The 19,646-nt window shown below is 34.1% G+C and overlaps 1 protein-coding gene across 1 annotated transcript; it reads right to left on the bottom strand.

Moving 5' to 3' along the window:
* Positions 1-138: 138 nt before the first annotated feature.
* Positions 139-13,154, bottom strand: LOC124361394 (MATH and LRR domain-containing protein PFE0570w-like). Its single transcript, XM_046815442.1, has 3 exons — positions 12,581-13,154; positions 11,417-11,625; positions 139-2,151 (listed from the first exon to the last, which is right to left on the bottom strand). The coding sequence occupies exons 1-3, from the start codon at positions 13,152-13,154 to the stop codon at positions 139-141; spliced, it is 2,796 nt and encodes a 931-aa protein (XP_046671398.1).
* Between the last annotated feature and the right edge of the window lie 6,492 nt (positions 13,155-19,646).

Here is a 19,646-nt window from a genome sequence, read left to right as displayed (position 1 = left end):
TCTTTGTCAAAATTTAACTTTTTACTTCCATCTTCATGATTTTTTTCTGTACTATCTGCTTTGATATCAGCTTTAACTTCATTTATGGGTTCAAGATCTGAGCAAACAACGTCCTTGGTAGATAAACTTTCTTCATCATCAGACTGAACAACCTCCATTGGTAGAAAGAAACTTACTTGAATACATCGACTTCCTATGAGAATGTCTGGACAAAATCAGTTTATGGATTTTATTAATTTTGCATGTTGAAGAACTCCTTCTATCTAGTTTTCGTTTTGAAATTTCTACATCTTCATAACTCGGTGGTTCTGACGAGCTTCGTAGATTTCTTCTGCTAATATGTAATGGAGGTGATGTTACAGTGTGTGTATCTTGACTACAACAGTCCATATTTGTTGTTTCAATTTCATTTACTGAGTTATTTGTATCTTCAATGTTTTCTTTGGGGACAACCAATTTTTCGGAACAATCTTGTATCTTTTCCTGGACAGTTTCTCTAATACTTTCCTCATCTGAATGCACAATTTCAAGAGGCTCATATGCACTTTTCAGCAATGATTTCTTATGTGAATATCTTTTTAACACTTTCCTATGGATATTCTTAATCTTTATCAAAGAAGAACTCCTCCTTTTTGTAGACAGTGCAGGGGGATCAGAATGTTCTAATGTTGGAGGTACAGATTGAGATCTTATTCTAGGCATTGTATCAACTTCAAGTTTACAGTCGTATGCTTCAATGTCTTCAGTATTCACAGTCACAGAAGACTCCATGTCTCCTTCATTTTCATCATTACTTTTAACAATTACAGTGGACGAGTTATTAGGTCCACTTTCTAAAGACTCTTTGGTATGTATTCTACTTTTATTTTTTTCACTCTCCTCTTCATCACTTGAATTGACTACTTCTAACGAGTTACTAACCACTGATGACTTGCGTTTCTTGCGAGTTATATAGTTCATAGCTTCCATTTCTAAAGTCCACCTCTTTTTAAGTTTAATCTTTGATGACTCATTTGACGAGCTCATTGTGCCTGTGTGTGTTTCTTTAGAAATGTTTGTACCTAACTCTAATTCAGAAGCTTTGCCATACTCAGACAAAATACTACTAGAACTGGATCTTTTCATAGAGGTTCCCATAACAGGTTGTTGTTCAACTAACTGGTTTGATGACACTGATCTTCTTAATGTTTTATCATTAGGTGAGGAAACATTTTCTGTATTTTCTTCTGTTATGTCCTGTAATTGACTTAAACGGCTTCGTCTACCACGCTTTCTCGGTAGATTCAATTTATCTTCACACAAGTCAGTTTCACTGGATGAAATACTAGTACTACTCTTAGCATCACTAAGCTCTGTTGCTGATTTTGTTTCTGAAATGACAAGGGATGTTAAGTCATGAGCAGAACTTGATTTTCTTCTTAATCTTGTCAATTTACTCGAAGAAAGATTAGTTGCTGAGCTGTAGCGTTTACTTCTTCTTAATTTCAAATCTAATATACTTCCAGTTTCTACATTACATTTATTTTTCTCTGGCTTCCCCATATTAAAGGTTTCATCAATTTTTTGTTCAAAAGTTTCCATGTGAACACTTTCTGAAAGCATAAACTCGGCTTTTTCTGAAATATTTTTATTGTTCATATCAGAATTTACAACTTTTGAATCTTCAAAAGAAGACATCTCTGCTTTTATATGATCTGCTGATTTATCCGTTTCAATTTCAGCCTTATTTAAATCAGAGCAACCATGATAAATGGGTTGCTTTGTATTTTCATCGACAACACTTTTAAGATTTTCCATTTGGGTTTGAAAATGACTGTTTGATTGGCTGTCCTGCCCTATAAGTTCGTATGGTGGTGATTCTATCGTATTTTCATCAGATGCAATGTCTTCTTTTTCAGAACTTCCTTCACTCTCAAAATCTTTTCTTTGTGATTTCCAGGATCTGTTTCCCTGGTGATTATCTTCTTCACTTGAATCAGAATAACTCATTTCAGTATTATGTTCCTGAATTTCATTTTCAGAACTATCATAGTTTTCTTCACTCGACTCATGATATGAGTCTTCATCATTGCAATCCTTATCATCATCTACATCATTGGTTTCATCTTCAAAATCCAAAGTTTCATCCACTTGTAAGTTTTGTTTTGAAAACTGTAACAAAAAGAATAATTATACTATGAATAATATAAAAAAACTGTTGCTTATAACTATTTAACCTTAATGCAGAGGACTTCAATACATCTGTGTTTTTAAATAAATTAGAATCTTTTTTTATTCTATTTAAATGAAAAATACAATATATTTCTCATTATGCAATTAAAACAGATTTTAACATAAATATAAGAAAAAATACATGAGATGCCCAATTATTTTTTAATCTAATGGATTGAATATAAAATGGTTTCACTCCAGAGCTGACAATACTTCAAGCATAGATAATTACTTTATATGATAGGACAATACTCAATAACTATCACAAATTTTGTGAATAAATGCAAGGCTGCTTGGAATATTATTAAAGCTGAGTCAAACAAAACAAAAGGAAATCATGATATTTTAATGGAGTCTAAGATTTTTAATGATTTTTTATTAATGCTGATAAAGAATTAGAATCAAATAAAGTAAAATAAGGATGTGTTTGATAATTATGCTTTAGAACTGGTAAATAACTATGTTTTAGATCACTATATTAGCTGTAATAATATAATTTTGAAGTAGAATGTAATTCGAACAATTGATATAATAAAATATGAAGCTAGCCTTAATTCGTCTAAGAGCCAAGACTACTATGGGTTTTATAGTATGCTATTAAAAGTATAATTGGTTTTAATTGTAGGACCACTAACATATGTATTTAATATGATGTTAGATCAGGGGTTATATCCAAAAGCTCTTAAGGTAAGAAAAGTAACTCCAGTCTACATAATAGGTGACAAGCTAAACCTATATCCTTAGTTCCTATTTTCAGTATGATTTTTGAATTGTGTATCAAACAGTAACTTAATGCTTTCTTTACTCAAAATGGCCTATTATGTGATGAGCAGTTTGGGTTTATGTCAGGCAGAAACACTGTCAAGGCTGTAGAGAGTATAGTTATAGTTATGGCAACCAATCACAGGCAGTCAGTAGTCAGGGAGATTTTTTACTTATAATAACTTGGTATTGTATGGCTCGAAATACAGGATTAATAGGGAAGATGTTTATAAAGTTATGGCAACCAATCACAGGCAGTCAATAGTCAAGGAGATTTGGTACTTATAATAACTTGGTATTGTATGGCTCGAAATACAGGATTAATAGGGAAGATGTTTATAAAGTTATGGCAACCAATCACAGGCAGTCAGTAGTCAGGGAGATTTTTTACTTATAATAACTTGGTATTGTATGGCTCGAAATACAGGATTAATAGGGAAGATGTTTATAAAGTTATGGCAACCAATCACAGGCAGTCAGTAGTCAGGGAGATTTTTTACTTATAATAACTTGGTATTGTATGGCTCGAAATATAGGATTAATAGGGAAGATGTTTATAAAGTTATGGCAACCAATCACAGGCAGTCAGTAGTCAGGGAGATTTTTTACTTATAATAACTTGGTATTGTATGGCTCGAAATATAGGATTAATAGGGAAGATGTTTATAAAGTTATGGCAACCAATCACAGGCAGTCAGTAGTCAGGCAGATTTTGTACTTATAATAACTTGGTATTGTATGGCTCGAAATATAGGATTAATAGGGAAGATGTTTATAAAGTTATGGCAACCAATCACAGGCAGTCAGTAGTCAGGGAGATTTTTTACTTATAATAACTTGGTATTGTATGGCTCGAAATACAGGATTAATAGGGAAGATGTTTATAAAGTTATGGCAACCAATCACAGGCAGTCAGTAGTCAGGAGATTTTTTACTTATAATAACTTGGTATTGTATGGCTCGAAATATAGGCTTAATAGGGAAGATGTTTATAAAGTTATGGCAACCAATCACTGGCAGTCAGTAGTCAGGGAGATTTTTTACTTATAATAACTTGGTATTGTATGGCTCGAAATACAGGATTAATAGGGAAGATGTTTATAAAGTTATGGCAACCAATCACAGGCAGTCAGTAGTCAGGGAGATTTTTTACTTATAATAACTTGGTATTGTATGGCTCGAAATATAGGATTAATAGGGAAGATGTTTATAAAGTTATGGCAACCAATCACAGGCAGTCAGTAGTCAGGGAGATTTTTTTACTTATAATAACTTGGTATTGTATGGCTCGAAATACAGGATTAATAGGGAAGATGTTTATAAAGTTATGGCAACCAATCACAGGCAGTCAGTAGTCAGGGAGATTTTTTTACTTATAATAACTTGGTATTGTATGGCTCGAAATACAGGATTAATAGGGAAGATGTTTATAAAGTTATGGCAACCAATCACAGGCAGTCAGTAGTCAGGGAGATTTTTACTTATAATAACTTGGTATTGTATGGCTCGAAATACAGGATTAATAGGGAAGATGTTTATAAAGTTATGGCAACCAATCACAGGCAGTCAGTAGTCAGAGAGATTTTTTACTTATAATAACTTGGTATTGTATGGCTCGAAATACAGGATTAATAGGGAAGATGTTTATAAAGTTATGGCAACCAATCACAGGCAGTCAGTAGTCAGGGAGATTTTTTACTTATAATAACTTGGTATTGTATGGCTCGAAATACAGGATTAATAGGGAAGATGTTTATAAAGTTATGGCAACCAATCACAGGCAGTCAGTAGTCAGGGAGATTTTTTACTTATAATAACTTGGTATTGTATGGCTCGAAATACAGGATTAATAGGGAAGATGTTTATAAAGTTATGGCAACCAATCACAGGCAGTCAGTAGTCAGGGAGATTTTTTACTTATAATAACTTGGTATTGTATGGCTCGAAATACAGGATTAATAGGGAAGATGTTTATAAAGTTATGGCAACCAATCACAGGCAGTCAGTAGTCAGGCAGATTTTGTACTTATAATAACTTGGTATTGTATGGCTCGAAATATAGGATTAATAGGGAAGATGTTTATAAAGTTATGGCAACCAATCACAGGCAGTCAGTAGTCAGGGAGATTTTGTACTTATAATAACTTGGTATTGTATGGCTCGAAATATAGGATTAATAGGGAAGATGTTTATAAAGTTATGGCAACCAATCACAGGCAGTCAGTAGTCAGGCAGATTTTGTACTTATAATAACTTGGTATTGTATGGCTCGAAATACAGGATTAATAGGGAAGATGTTTATAAAGTTATGGCAACCAATCACAGGCAGTCAGTAGTCAGGCAGATTTTGTACTTATAATAACTTGGTATTGTATGGCTCGAAATATAGGATTAATAGGGAAGATGTTTATAAAGTTATGGCAACCAATCACAGACAGTCAGTAGTCAGGCAGATTTTGTACTTATAATAACTTGGTATTGTATGGCTCGAAATATAGGATTAATAGGGAAGATGTTTATAAAGTTATGGCAACCAATCACAGACAGTCAGTAGTCAGGCAGATTTTGTACTTATAATAACTTGGTATTGTATGGCTCGAAATATAGGATTAATAGGGAAGATGTTTATAAAGTTATGGCAACCAATCACAGACAGTCAGTAGTCAGGCAGATTTTGTACTTATAATAACTTGGTATTGTATGGCTCGAAATATAGGCTTAATAGGGAAGATGTTTATAAAGTTATGGCAACCAATCACAGACAGTCAGTAGTCAGGCAGATTTTGTACTTATAATAACTTGGTATTGTATGGCTCGAAATATAGGATTAATAGGGAAGATGTTTATAAAGTTATGGCAACCAATCACAGATAGTCAGTAGTCAGGCAGATTTTGTACTTATAATAACTTGGTATTGTATGGCTCGAAATATAGGATTAATAGGGAAGATGTTTATAAAGTTATGGCAATCAATCACAGGCAGTCAGTAGTTAGGGAGATTTTTTACTTATAATAACTTGGTATTGTATGGCTCGAAATATAGGATTAATAGGGAAGATGTTTATAAAGTTATGGCAACCAATCACAGGCAGTCAGTAGTCAGGCAGATTTTGTACTTATAATAACTTGGTATTGTATGGCTCAAAATACAGGATTAACACATTCACTGCGGGTGACGAGCATGCTCGTCATGCGAACCTGGCGCGCCTGGCGGTGGACGAGCGAGCTCGTCATACAGCAGCTGCTTTCATATTGCCCCAGTGTGAGCTGAGCAGTTGCCTGGGAAGGCTGTAACACTCATAGCGAGGTGTGCCAGTTTCGGTGAGTCAGTTGGTGTGATTCGTCCCCGGTTCGCCATTTTCGTTTGTTGTGTATGCTTTGCGATATTGTGTGAGTGGATTATAGTGTCTGTTGACTGTGTAAGTGTATGTACTCATAATGGAGGAAGACGATAATGTTATTGACGATAATTTTTCATCTGATGAAGACAATGAGTCGAGTTCGAACAGTTCTAGCGACGGTGAAGGCGGCATCCCCCACCCCCAGTGGGCTGACACGGCCAGCGACATGGCTGGTTTACGTGACCTGCCGTTTACTGGTCAACCTGGCTTGCTCGTTCCCATTCCAGGTGACAATAAACCAATTGACTGGTTCAATCTCCTTCTTGACACCGTGTTTTTAGAGAATATTATTAGACAAACCAACTTGTATGCCCTGGAACTATTTTGTGGCCCCACCACTACTCCCGCGTCTCGCATAACCAAATGGAAGGACTTAGTGTTGGCCGAACTAAGAACATTCTTAGGCCTTCTACTGTTGACTGGCAACGTCAGATTGAATCGATTGAACGATTATTGGAAAACTCATCGGTTGTTGAACTTTCCTATGTTCAAGGAGTACATGTCTCGAGATCGATTTCTTGGCATTTTGAGATGTCTGCATTATTCAAGAGTTGATACCCCTGATCACCCTGAACCTGCTAACAACCGGTCTTTTAAAATTCAAAATATTGTTGAATATTTCAACAATAAGATGCGACAGATCTATTATCCCGACCGTGAACTGACAATCGACGAAGAGATGGTACTGTGGCGTGGCAGACTGGTCTTCCGCCAGTACGTAAAGGGCAAGCGCCACAAATATGGGATCAAAATTTATTCCCTGAATGAACCCGAGGGACTCATGCTGCGCTTCCATGTTTACACGGGGAGTCATGACTCTTGTAGTGGCAAAGGTCATACCGTCAAAGTCGTCATGAAGCTGATGAGGGACTTCCTGGGGAAAGGCCATTCCCTGTTCATGGATAATTTTTATAATAGTTTTGTCTTATCATCCAAACTTTTACGTCATTCAACCTACACTACCGGCACCCTACGCATCGACAGACTCCATACACCTCCAGCGGTGAAGGCAAAGGCATTGGGCAAAGGTGAAACGATAGCAAACTATGCCCAAAGTGTCATGATTGGAAAATGGAGGGATAAGCGGACGGTGACCTACATCTCCACACAATATGACAACGAGATGGTCCAAACCACCAACCGGAGAAACCAAAAACGAACGCTGCCAAAACCAATCATGTACTACAACTCTTACATGAAGGGGACTGACCGCTTGGACCAAATGGTATCGTATTACCCCTGTGAGCGCAAGACCCTGCGATGGCACAAGAAAATTTTTGTGCACTTTCTCCAGGTTGTTGTTGTAAATTCTTTTTATCTGTACAACATGTACAACTCAGATAGGCTGTCCCTGTATGACTTCCGAGTTCGTGTACTTGAAGACCTGCTCCCTCCAAAGGAAGCCCCACTGCTCATCACACCGACTCGCAACAGCATGCATCGTCTCTCCAAATCAATGAAGCGCAAAGGAAACGGCAAGTCAGTTACCCGGAGGTGCCGCGTTTGCTACCAAGAAGGCAAGCGTAAGGAAACAGTATACTATTGTGCAGTGTGCCCTGACGAACCAGCTCTGTGTGAACTCGGTTGCTTTGATAAGTATCACGAGGGCAAATAAGTAGTTTTTAGACTTTGGCGGTGGGTGGGGATGTATATAGTTTTTTTCTAATTTTTACTCTGAGAGGGGGGAGTGTTAACTGTTTTTGATGTTGTATATTTTTCAAACTAGTATGTAATATATACGTGTAATTGATGTACTATCTACGTGTCATTCATGTACTATATACGTGTAATTCGCGAGTGTTTGTGCCGAAACCTAGTGCGCAGCGAGCACATACAACACGGTGACCGGCACCCGGTGCGGATGACGAGCAAACTCGGCACGGACATGACGTCAACCGTTCCGGCCAACGAAGCTTCCGGGATACCTTGGACAACCCTTTCGGCTATCCTGACTCCATTTTGGGTAAGTAAAAAAAAAAAAAAAAATCCCGCATTTTCTGCCACCAGTAATTTTGTCATCCGCAGTGAATGTGTTAATAGGGAAGATGTTTATAAAGTTATGGCAACCAATCACAGGCAGTCAGTAGTCAGGCAGATTTTGTACTTATAATAACTTGGTATTGTATGGCTCAAAATACAGGATTAATAGGGAAGATGTTTATAAAGTTATGGCAACCAATCACAGGCAGTCAGTAGTCAGGCAGATTTTGTACTTATAATAACTTGGTATTGTATGGCTCGAAATATAGGATTAATAGGGAAGATGTTTATAAAGTTATGGCAACCAATCACAGGCAGTCAGTAGTCAGGGAGATTTTGTACTTATAATAACTTGGTATTGTATGGCTCGAAATATAGGATTAATAGGGAAGATGTTTATAAAGTTATGGCAACCAATCACAGGCAGTCAGTAGTCAGGCAGATTTTGTACTTATAATAACTTGGTATTGTATGGCTCGAAATATTTGCACAATATAATAGTGTGAATGTGTCATACAATTTTATAAGAAAACTGAACTAACACTATAAACGTTGCTTACATGTTTGTAATTAATTAGTTTTGTACATTTCACAATAAACTCTGTATTATTCTCACTTTTTCAAAATAAAACTTGTCACTAATTCTTTCTATAACCAATTCTAAAGGTTTAAAATAATTTTTATTTACAGGTTTATGTTTATTTATAGTTTTAATATTAATGTCACAGCTGATCAGAAATAGACAATTGGACAAAATCTTCATTTTAATAGTTATCAAGAAGGAAAATGGCATCACAAAGCTATTATAGAAAAGGATCTCAGTGGTTGAGAAAGTACCCAGTAGACATGAAATATTCCCTTCCAATCCTGACCTGCCTTTCCTAATAATAGCTGACATTTTCCTTCTTTAATCATACAAACCTACAACACAAAAAGATTAAAATTAACTAATATTTAAACAGTAAACAAGGACTTATATTATGAATGTAAATTTTATTATACTGAATTGGTAATGTTCTCAAATTTTCAAGGCAACATATTGACTGTAAGCAACTTTCGATACAACGCAAATTCATCTGAACTTGCAAACGACATGAAGTACGTGGCATTTAAGTAATTGTACAGCACAGTCTGCAGCTGCGTAGTATTTAGGCTGTGGATCACGTTATGAACGAACTGGCACTTTTAGTCTTGATCCTGTAACTGTTTAACATGGCACTTCTCTAATCCCCTATGTTACCTCATCTCTAGGTAAGGTGATGTTGCGTGTGCCCACATATCCTTTACGGGGTCATATTGGGCACATAGTATTTCATATACTCCTCTTGTTAAGAAGTTCAGCCCTAACTTCATCATCCCTAAACGGAACTTTATACCATTTCAGCTGCTCTTGTATATCAGCTTTCTTGCAGTTTCAACCTTTGGAGTCACAATTAATTTACATCCAGGTAAGAATCTGGTTTTTGCTAAACCAACATACAGCACAATAATCCTGCCTCCTTTTTCCACCGGTACTTTCAGCCCCCCCTTGCCAGGTAAATCTTTCTGATTTACCCAAATCTTGTATAAATAAATAAATATAGGTCTTTGAAAAGGTACATATCTAATGATTTGAATCTTTTCTAAAAAGTCAGTGCCAGCACACATTATGTCATTTATTACCAACAAGAACTTCCTTCTGTTGTTACACTTCTTGTACATAAATTTTATCTGCTTAAATATTCTGAGAACAGATTTTGTTGAAAACTTTTAAAGTTAATTTTTTTCTGTAGATCAACTCTAACTGTAATAAAGAATTGATGAATGATTGACAGATTTAATGTTTTCTGCAGTTGGAAACTCAAAAAAAAGAAAGAAATTTAAGACAGTGAGATTCATATGAAAAAAACCTTCCTAGGTTTCTTGAATGTTTTTCGTGGTATACTAAATTTAAGTGAAGTTCCAACCCAACCCCAAGTTATGGGGGTCCAACACATTCATTTTTTTTATTTTCTGGTCTGTACTCAATAAAATATCAAACATTTCAGCAGTAAATTTCTGTACTTGATTAAAACATTGTTTATCATTTCAGGATTCTTACACAAGTTATCAACATTTATAAACATTAGCTACAATGATTTTGCTTTGCTTATTCAGATCTGTTTTTCCACATCATTTGACTTTCCAGGTTATCACTATTGTCTGCAAAGTTGTTAATAGCCAGGGTTCCCAGTCAGAATTTTATTCGGGGATTTACCTATTTCTACACATTCTCACTATTGTCTGCAAACTTGTTATATTAGCCAGAGTTAACCAAAGTACACAGTCAGTGCTGATGTAAACAGTGTTTTAGTCAGGGATTTATCTATTTCTCCAGGTTCTCACTATTGCCTGCAAAGTTATTATTAAACCAAAGTACACAGTCAGTGCTGATGTAAACAGTGTTTTAGTCAGAGATTTATCTATTTCTCCAGGTTCTCACTATTGCCTGCAAAGTTATTATTATACCAAAGTTGCAAAGTTATTATTATACCAAAGTACACAGTCAGTGCTGATGTAAACAGTGTTTTAGTCAGGGATTTATCTATTTCTCCAGGTTCTCACTATTGCCTGCAAAGTTATTATGAAACCAAAGTACAGTCAGTGCTGATGTAAACAGTGTTTTAGTCAGGGATTTATCTATTTCTTCAGGTTCTCACTATTGCCTGCAAAGTTATTATTAAACCAAAATACACAGTCAGTGCTGATGTAAACAGTGTTTTAGTCAGGGATTTATCTATTTCTCCAGGTTCTCACTATTGCCTGCAAAGTTATTATTAAACCAAAGTACACAGTCAGTGCTGATGTAAACAGTGTTTTAGTCAGAGATTGATCTATTTCTCCAGGTTTCACTGTTGTCTGCAGTTGTTATTTAGCCAGAGTACCCAGTCAGTGCTGTTTTAGACAGTGTTTCACAAAATACAACACTGATTTACTCTTTATTTAGAGATTGTATACAAATTTGTAAAATGATATTTTGTTAATCATTGCATGATGTTTTCATGCCAAAAATCATCATAATAAGAACAAATATTAAAACTTACATCAGAAACCTTTGTGTGAGATGTTAACAGGATAGCTGACTTTTTCTGACGCTCTTCATCGGAACCTGATCCAAGACAAATCACATCACTATCATTATCTTCACCACTTTCCCCTTGGCTTTCACTCTTTTTATCTTCATCTGAACTGCAATCTTCTTTGTCTTCTATAATGTCATCATATATATCTTCTACATCTCCTTCTGTAAGGTCTGAAAGATAAAATAAAAAAATAATTGCTGCAACATATTACGTTTTGGACATTATTGATGGCTTAATGAGTATCTTGAAGAAATCTTTCTTGTTATTTGAAATAATAGAAATCTCTTAAAAATCTTATATAACAAAACAAAATATTTATGTTAAAATTAATACAAAAACAATAATATAATTAAAAAATAAACTAAAAAAGCAATAGCAATACGTATCCTGTTAGCCAGGCTAGTATCATTTTCTTGCCATACTAGAATAATTGTTTAAAAAATTAATCAACACAGGATATTAAATTAGATAAACAGCATAATATCTCACATTCAGTAGTGGTTGTCAGACTTGTACGCAAGGTATGGTTGTCTGTTAGTGGCTTTTAGTGCCTGCTAGCTCGTATCAAGGATGTCTAGCTTTATGAAATTCCATGACTTTTCCATAAATAAAATTCTCATATGCTATTACCAATGAAGTCAAAAGTTTTTAAAATTTAGTTTAATTTGTAACTGATGTGAGCGTCACAATATGGCACAAAAAATTGATCAAAATACAATAGTAAGTTTAAAAAGTTACTAAAAAGCTAATTTTTAGTTGGACAAAGTTAGACGTAGATCAGTTAAAGTAAAAATGATAGGCTGGATTATTATAAAAGGATGTTTGGAATAATCCTGACCCCAGAAAGTTCCAGAAGGTCTACAAAACTTTACGATTACAAGATACAGTGTTTACTGCTGAGGAATAACTTTAATTGATCTATTATTATGATTTATAGCGGCAATTGCTTGTATATTAATTTATTATGTTTTCAGTAATAAAGACTTTGATTGATAGAATAAACAATGATAATCAAAATAACTGTGAGAAACTTTCTGATTTTATATTCAAACTCTAATTTTAATGGCTATCACAATTAATTATGAAATATTAACAAATCTATAAATATTAAAAGAATTTTTTTACCTTCATTATACTGGTTTGTGACTTCCTCTTCAATGTTTTCTTCCACATGAAATGGTAAAGGCTTCAAATTCTCATACAGAGGTTCAGCAGCTTCTTCTGATTCCATCATACATGTCTTGTCTTTTTCAATAACTGATTCATCTTCAGTCATTTTTAAATCTAAGTCAGCAATTGTATCGTCTTTAGTGGTGGTGAAAAGTAGAGGTTCAGCTGAAGATGCAATGAGAATCGATTCTTCTTTTTCTTCTTCCAAAGCAACAGATTTTATTGACTCTGAAAATGAACAGGTTTCTCTCTCTTCTTGGATTGAAGATTCTACAGACTCAGTAGTACATGTCAATGGTGTGTGTTTTTTCTTAAAGGATTCAGATTTATCAGACTCAGTAAAAACAGATAAATCTTCTTTCTCTTCTTGGGACGATTTGGTTTTAGTAGAGTCAATGACAAATCTTATTTCTTTGTTTGGTTCATCTACAATAGTAGGCTTTGTAATATCAGTATCAACAGTTAATTTTTCTTCGTTGTCTTTAACACTATCAGTTTCTTTCGGATAAGTTCTGTTTTCTTCATTCATGTTAGATATTGATGAATCAGTAACAAATGTCAATCTCCTCTCTGGTTCGTTTTTTAAATTGCCCTGAGAATTAAGTTCTGATTCCACTTGGGCTTCTGATATTGAACAGATATCTCTTACAGGAGAAACTGCATTATCTTGAATGGAAGATTCTAAAGATAGAGACATTTCAAATTCATCTAAATCATTCTCAAACTGCTTCAAAGTGTTATCAGACTTGATTTGATCAATATCCAATTTTTTATTTTTTTGAGAGGGTTGAAAATCTTTTACTTCTTTGACAGATTTACCTGAATCAACCAAAGTATTATATGTTGTGTTTTCAAGTCTACCAGGTGTATCAGTAAAGGATTTGATATTATGCAAATTATTACTTTTAATTAGGTCCACTGCAGTAATATTTTTTTCTTCATCTAAAACTTTAGATATAAAATTGCCATTACTTGTTTTGTGAAGAGACTGAGTGGATGCAGCATAAGTTTCTTTTTCAACTTTGTTGTTAATGACACAAACTGATTGAGGTGAAAGATGGTGTTTTTCTGTCAGACTTGCAGAAATCCTGCCTCTATTTAATATTTCTTCTAATATTTGTGGTAGCTGAGATTTGTCAATTGGTGAAGTTGGTTGCACAGCTTCAGGACGAGAGTTAGTCATTTTATCTTTATTGTGTTCATCGGTTAATAGCTTATTTTCCTCTAATTGTTCAGTCTCAATTTTAGTCATAATTCTACTTGTCATATTCGACACTGAGTTTTCAGCAATATTAACTTCTTTTAATGGGGTATGTTCACACACATCCATTTCAAACAATTGAGCATCAGATCCTGTTTCAGTTTCGTCAAGTGATACATTTTCATTGGTTTTGATCATACTATTGGCTTGAGGGAGTTCAGGTCCTGATATTGAAGAGATTTTATTACCAAATCTTTTGGAAGTTTCTAATGATTCAGAATAGAACATGGGTATCGCTTTAGATATAGTAACTTTGGCTACACGTTTTTGCACCCCTTTGTCATCTTGCTTGCTTACTTCTAGCTCTAGAGACTCTTGTTTTTGATCCTGAATTTTAGTCCATTTATAAACTGGTGATTTATCATCTACATAGTGAGATTCATTTTCTTCATCAGCAACACAAATATCTTCTTTGGAAGACTCAGCTTCTTCGAAGCTCTCTTCTGTTGTATCATAATCCACTACTTTGGTTTTATTTAAAAATTTTGAAGTCCCTATAGTCTCGATAACAATTTTAATTTCTTCTGGACTTTTTGGTTGAACTGTTTCATGAGAGATTTCCAAAATATCATATGAAACGTATGCCTCAACTGGTATTTGGGCTTGCAATGTATCTTCCTTCGTGTCTACTTCACACATTTCTTTTGAAAGCTTAGGTTTTGATGAAACTTCAGTATTTGTAATATAATTTGGTACTTTGTTATCTGCATCTTCAATTGACCTAACTAAAACATCTAATTCCTTATCTTCTGTTTGAACTGAAACATTCAACTCTTTATCTTCTGTAAGAACAATTTCTTGCAGTTCAACCGTTTCATCTTCGTCTTCTATGTTCCCTTCCAGTCCTAAGGGCAAATCGAAGCTCACCTTGCTATCTATACTCTTAGTTTTCTGACTTGAAGAACTGCTATGGAAACTGAAGTAAGTTTCTTCACTGGAACCTGGACTAACTGATATCTTTCTCAATATAGCATCTGCTGTGGCACTTGGTTCAATGTGAAGTGGTTCTTTATTTGTTATGTCATCATCCAAAAATTTTAACTTGGTAGCTGAGCTCCTGAAAAACCCCAACGTTTGGACTGTAGAAACAATTTATCAAAGACACTTATTTAATAAACTAGATCAATAAAATATGGTACAATTAGCTTAATACCTAAAGAAAAACTAAAACAATTATGTGTTAATAGTAGTTTGATAGTTTAGTGTGATATTTTTCCAGATAATGATATATGTAAGAATATTAACCCTTTGAGTGCTGCGGCGTTTTTGCTAAAAGATGTGCATAAAATGCCGAGTGAAAATGTCTGATTTTGCAAGGGTCTGGTTAAAAATTCATAAAAATATTATTTTTTGGTATAATATCCTGGGTTTTGTTTTTTTTGCAGGTAAATATATTTTCTTTATAAATATAATACATTGATTACTTATTTAACGTTTTTATACCAATAAAAAAAACATTTACAAAAACTTTATGAGCAAAAACATTTTGTCTTTTTATTTTGCCACAACTTGGTGTTATTGAAAATATTTTTTTTCACTTTCAGTTATTCTATCTAATACTCCATTTAATTATTTACAAAAGGACCTATAAACACTTTTTTTATAATTATAAATAAAGTTTGGAAAATAAATATGAAAATATGAACCACTACATAACTAGAAATTTTCTAACCTAACCTAACACTCTGTGTATTGTCTGCACTGCTAATGCTTAAATCTAATGCCTGCAATACTAGGTCTTCATTGTCAGCAATTTTTTTACGACTCATCGCTTATAAATATCACTGAACAAACACATAAAAACTATACAAATGTATTTAGTAAAGTACTAGCTGCTTACGATCACCGTAACTCACGGTCAAGTCATTGTTCTACTTACACACTGACTAGAACAACATACAAAAATGAAATAATATGAAGATACTAACACTACAAACCCATTTACACTTAAAAACTTTCAAAATTTACAATAATTTGTGAAATAAACACCAGCGCAAACAAAACATGTGACGGCTCGTCCGTGTAGCTGTTGATTCTAAACTCACGCTCTCTTAACAACCGCCGTAAAAATCAGAATCTAACCAGAATGCAACAAATCTTTATCAAAAGTTGCGTTGAAGCCTTTGGAATACGTATGTACAGTCATTGAGCCAATTTAGTTAAATACTATATAAAATATAAGTGTTACTGCAGGATCGCAAATAGCGATGCTCCGGCACTCAAAGGGTTAAAGACAAAAGTTGTATTAAAAGTTTGTTTTCATTATTAATGAAAGATTTTGGATGTAAGTTTTCAAACATTTTAGTAATGACAAATAGTATATGTAATACATTTTACTGAGTTAATATTTTTCCTGGAAGATGGAGAAAAGAAAACAATTCTTATAAACAAGTACTTTGGACCACGGATTGATGTCTTTGAAGTATCAATGTGAAATCGAACAATGAAAATGAAACCATTACATCAATAATAAACAAATCTTTCTAGAGGTGTGACCAAATTAGATTCTTTTGTTATGATGAAATAATATTTTATAATGTCTGTTAATGCAACGTGCCTTCTGCTATGTTATACAATTATTTATTTATACAGGAAAAGGCAAATGAATACAATACTTAAATCACATGTGGATATGTAAGTTAGAAATATCTTGTTCACATACATATAATTTTTAACCCAAATATATTCCTTTTGATCATGTAGTTGCTGATTAAGAGACAGGAGTTGAGCACTCTCTGAAATAATCATTACATGCACAAACTCATTGCCTTGGATCTCCCAGACCTGACTGGCAAGTCTAAAACTAGAAAAATAAGTAAATACAAAAATCACAAATAACTAATTTTAAAAGTTCTATGATTTAAAAACAAATCTAAGGTAAAAAACCTCATTGGAACTCTACATCATTAAAACCTTTAAAGTACTGAGATTACTCTTACTTTTCATAATCTAAAAATGTAATCATCACAGAAAGTATGATTAATTCTAAACTTTAACTAAAAATAAATACAATGCTGAAATGTATAACTACTTAGAGACCCTGCATTTTAAGAATAATAATTCTCCTGAATGGTTCTTTTCCCAAGGACTGGTGTTACTGTATTGTGGCGGCCAGTGATCTTCTATCCAATGACACAACACCGACATATTTCAGCTTTACAGTCGATTTCGAAATCAGCTCTTGATAGTGCAATAAATTGGTTCTCGGCCAATAACCTTCTTTGTAACCACAAAAAAACTCAAGCACTTTTAATAGGTTTATCAAAGACTTAGAAAATAGATCAGTAAAACTATTAGAGATTGATTCAAAATTGAATTGGGTGGAAACCCACATTGATTTTGTTTGCAGGAAAATTTCTAGGGTTAGCTATCTTATCTGGAAATTATGAGATATCGCTTCAATTGAATACCTGAGAATAGCATATTTTGGGCTTTTAGAGTTAGAGTTAAGCTATGGCTTGCTTTTGTGGAGACATTCCTCTTTAGTCTGTGACATTTTATTGATAAAAAAAGTAATTCACACAATGTGTTGGGCTGGCCCTGCGGATCATTGTCGCCCCTTCTTCATTAAACTTAAAATGTTAACTGTGGTGAACTCGTATATTTTCAGTACAGTGATGTACGTAAAAAACAACTTAGCTGAATTTGTCATCAAAGAAAATATACATGGTCATATTACACGTGGAAAAAGTAAAATTGACATCCCAATGTATAAATTAACAGACTGCCAAATCACACAAAATGTATGGTATACACTTTTTCTATAAATTATCACTATCTGCTATAACTGTGCCTATAAGTATGTTTAGGACTAGAATGTACAGCTGGTTGCTTAAAACTTCCATTTTACTGTATAAAAGAATTCTTTGGCTGTGATATTACTGTTAGTTTTAATTAGACTTACATAGTTTTATATATTTTAATTTTGACAATTATGGATGAAACCTATTTCATTATGTATGATCAATGGTTAATAAAGACTATTTGACATTTTCAACTGATGTCAATTCCAAAAGAGACCCTCCAGACTTGTTTCCAAAAGTGGCAGGAGCTATACAGAAGTGTTTGGAACTATTTTGGAGGTCTCTTTATAAGAAATGTTGATACATTAATCGTTTTTTGCAGATTAATGTCGGATACTTATTGAACACATCTTTTAATAATAAAATGACAATAAAGAAAATCTCATTAATAAAACTTAACATCTGTGTAATCGAGGTCATGTTTGATTAGTTGTAAACCACATACCTGAGACTACAGGGGTCCCTCAATATTCTTGGATTGGCAGGAGTGCCTTTCCTTCTTTGGACATCAGACAGTTCATGGATGGACTTACGAGGAGAGACAGTGGGAGAGTAGTGATTCTCCTCATCATCAATCACACTTAAACAAACAATAAACATTATCAACAATAAACTATACAAGACATTAACACATTCACTGCTGATCAATATTTCCTATGATTTTGGTTGTGCTGAAGAGAATAATTTTAATTTTTGTATATCACAATAGAAAGACTGCAAGGGAAAAACATGGTTTTAATCTGTGGGATGAGTATAAGAACCTACAATTAAACTTAAAAGTTATTTATTTAATTAATTTTTTTTTATAAAAAAGGAGAAGCCGATCTCCCTTTATGCCTTATTCTGCCCGTCCTCATGGGCCACTGGCCTGTGCGAGGATCTTATCAAACAGAATAAGGGGGAGAGTCGATAAAGTGCAAGGTCAATGGTACTGATAAAAAGTGCAACGGTCACAGACAGGATTCGAACCTTCTCTATCTCTAGCTCAGACTCAAATCCAACGTCTTAGACCACTCGGCCATCGGCACTCTCCCCTTGAACCAACTAGATTTGCGGATTCCTGTTCTTTGATATCTTTTAGACTCTGGAGTTTAGCCATATATCCTCTGCTGATAATTCTGCCTCTCCACAGCGTCTGCTTTCATCAGCCTACTTACACCAATAAGCCGCAATCTGGTATTCCTTCTTCTGGTGAGAAATTTCAAGTGAAGCGTACATAGAAGAGATGCTCCTGACAGTGATGTGAAGAAATTGTTCGTTTTAAATTAAAACCATACTACAGGGCGATGGACATAGTGTTTATTAAATAAATTTACATAAAAACAAAGCAAAATCAGTGAAATTAAGTTATAAATGATATACAAATAAATCTAAATAACAAAGTGAGTTCGTTTTACTTAATATCTATCTCATTTGTTGAGATAATTGGTAAGTGTTAATAAAGTCATAGCCAGAAAACGTTAATAGACTGGACAAAATTTAAAACTTTTTAAATAAATTAGTCAATTTGTACAAATCTGAGATGAAATGAAAAATTTTAATGTAAAGACAAAGACGTACATTAAAATGCCATTTTGATACAATTAAATTTTTTTATTAAATCAGTACAATCCAGAAAATACTGTGAAATCAACCACCGTTATCCTCAAAATGCAACACAATGAATTTTTGATCTATACAAGGATTTAGCCTACTTGGACCCTGAGATAACAATAATTTAGATCACGAATCACGACACCAACCCAAACACATTTGACCTACAGTGTGAATTCGACCCACAGTATAGTAACCGGCTCATGACACATACTGTAACCAACGTGAGGCATTACACCTTAACTGAACCGGACAATATGCCACAACCAATTCAAAATCTGAGCAGCATCACATTTGACCTACAGTGTGAATTCGACCCACAGTATAGTAACCGGCTCATGACACATACTGTAACCAACGTGAG

Source organism: Homalodisca vitripennis, chromosome 4 (genome assembly GCF_021130785.1).
Source record: "Homalodisca vitripennis isolate AUS2020 chromosome 4, UT_GWSS_2.1, whole genome shotgun sequence".
Lineage (NCBI taxonomy): Eukaryota > Metazoa > Arthropoda > Insecta > Hemiptera > Cicadellidae > Homalodisca > Homalodisca vitripennis.
Note: the sequence above shows the minus strand (reverse complement) of the source record. Positions and strands in the feature narration are given on the sequence as shown.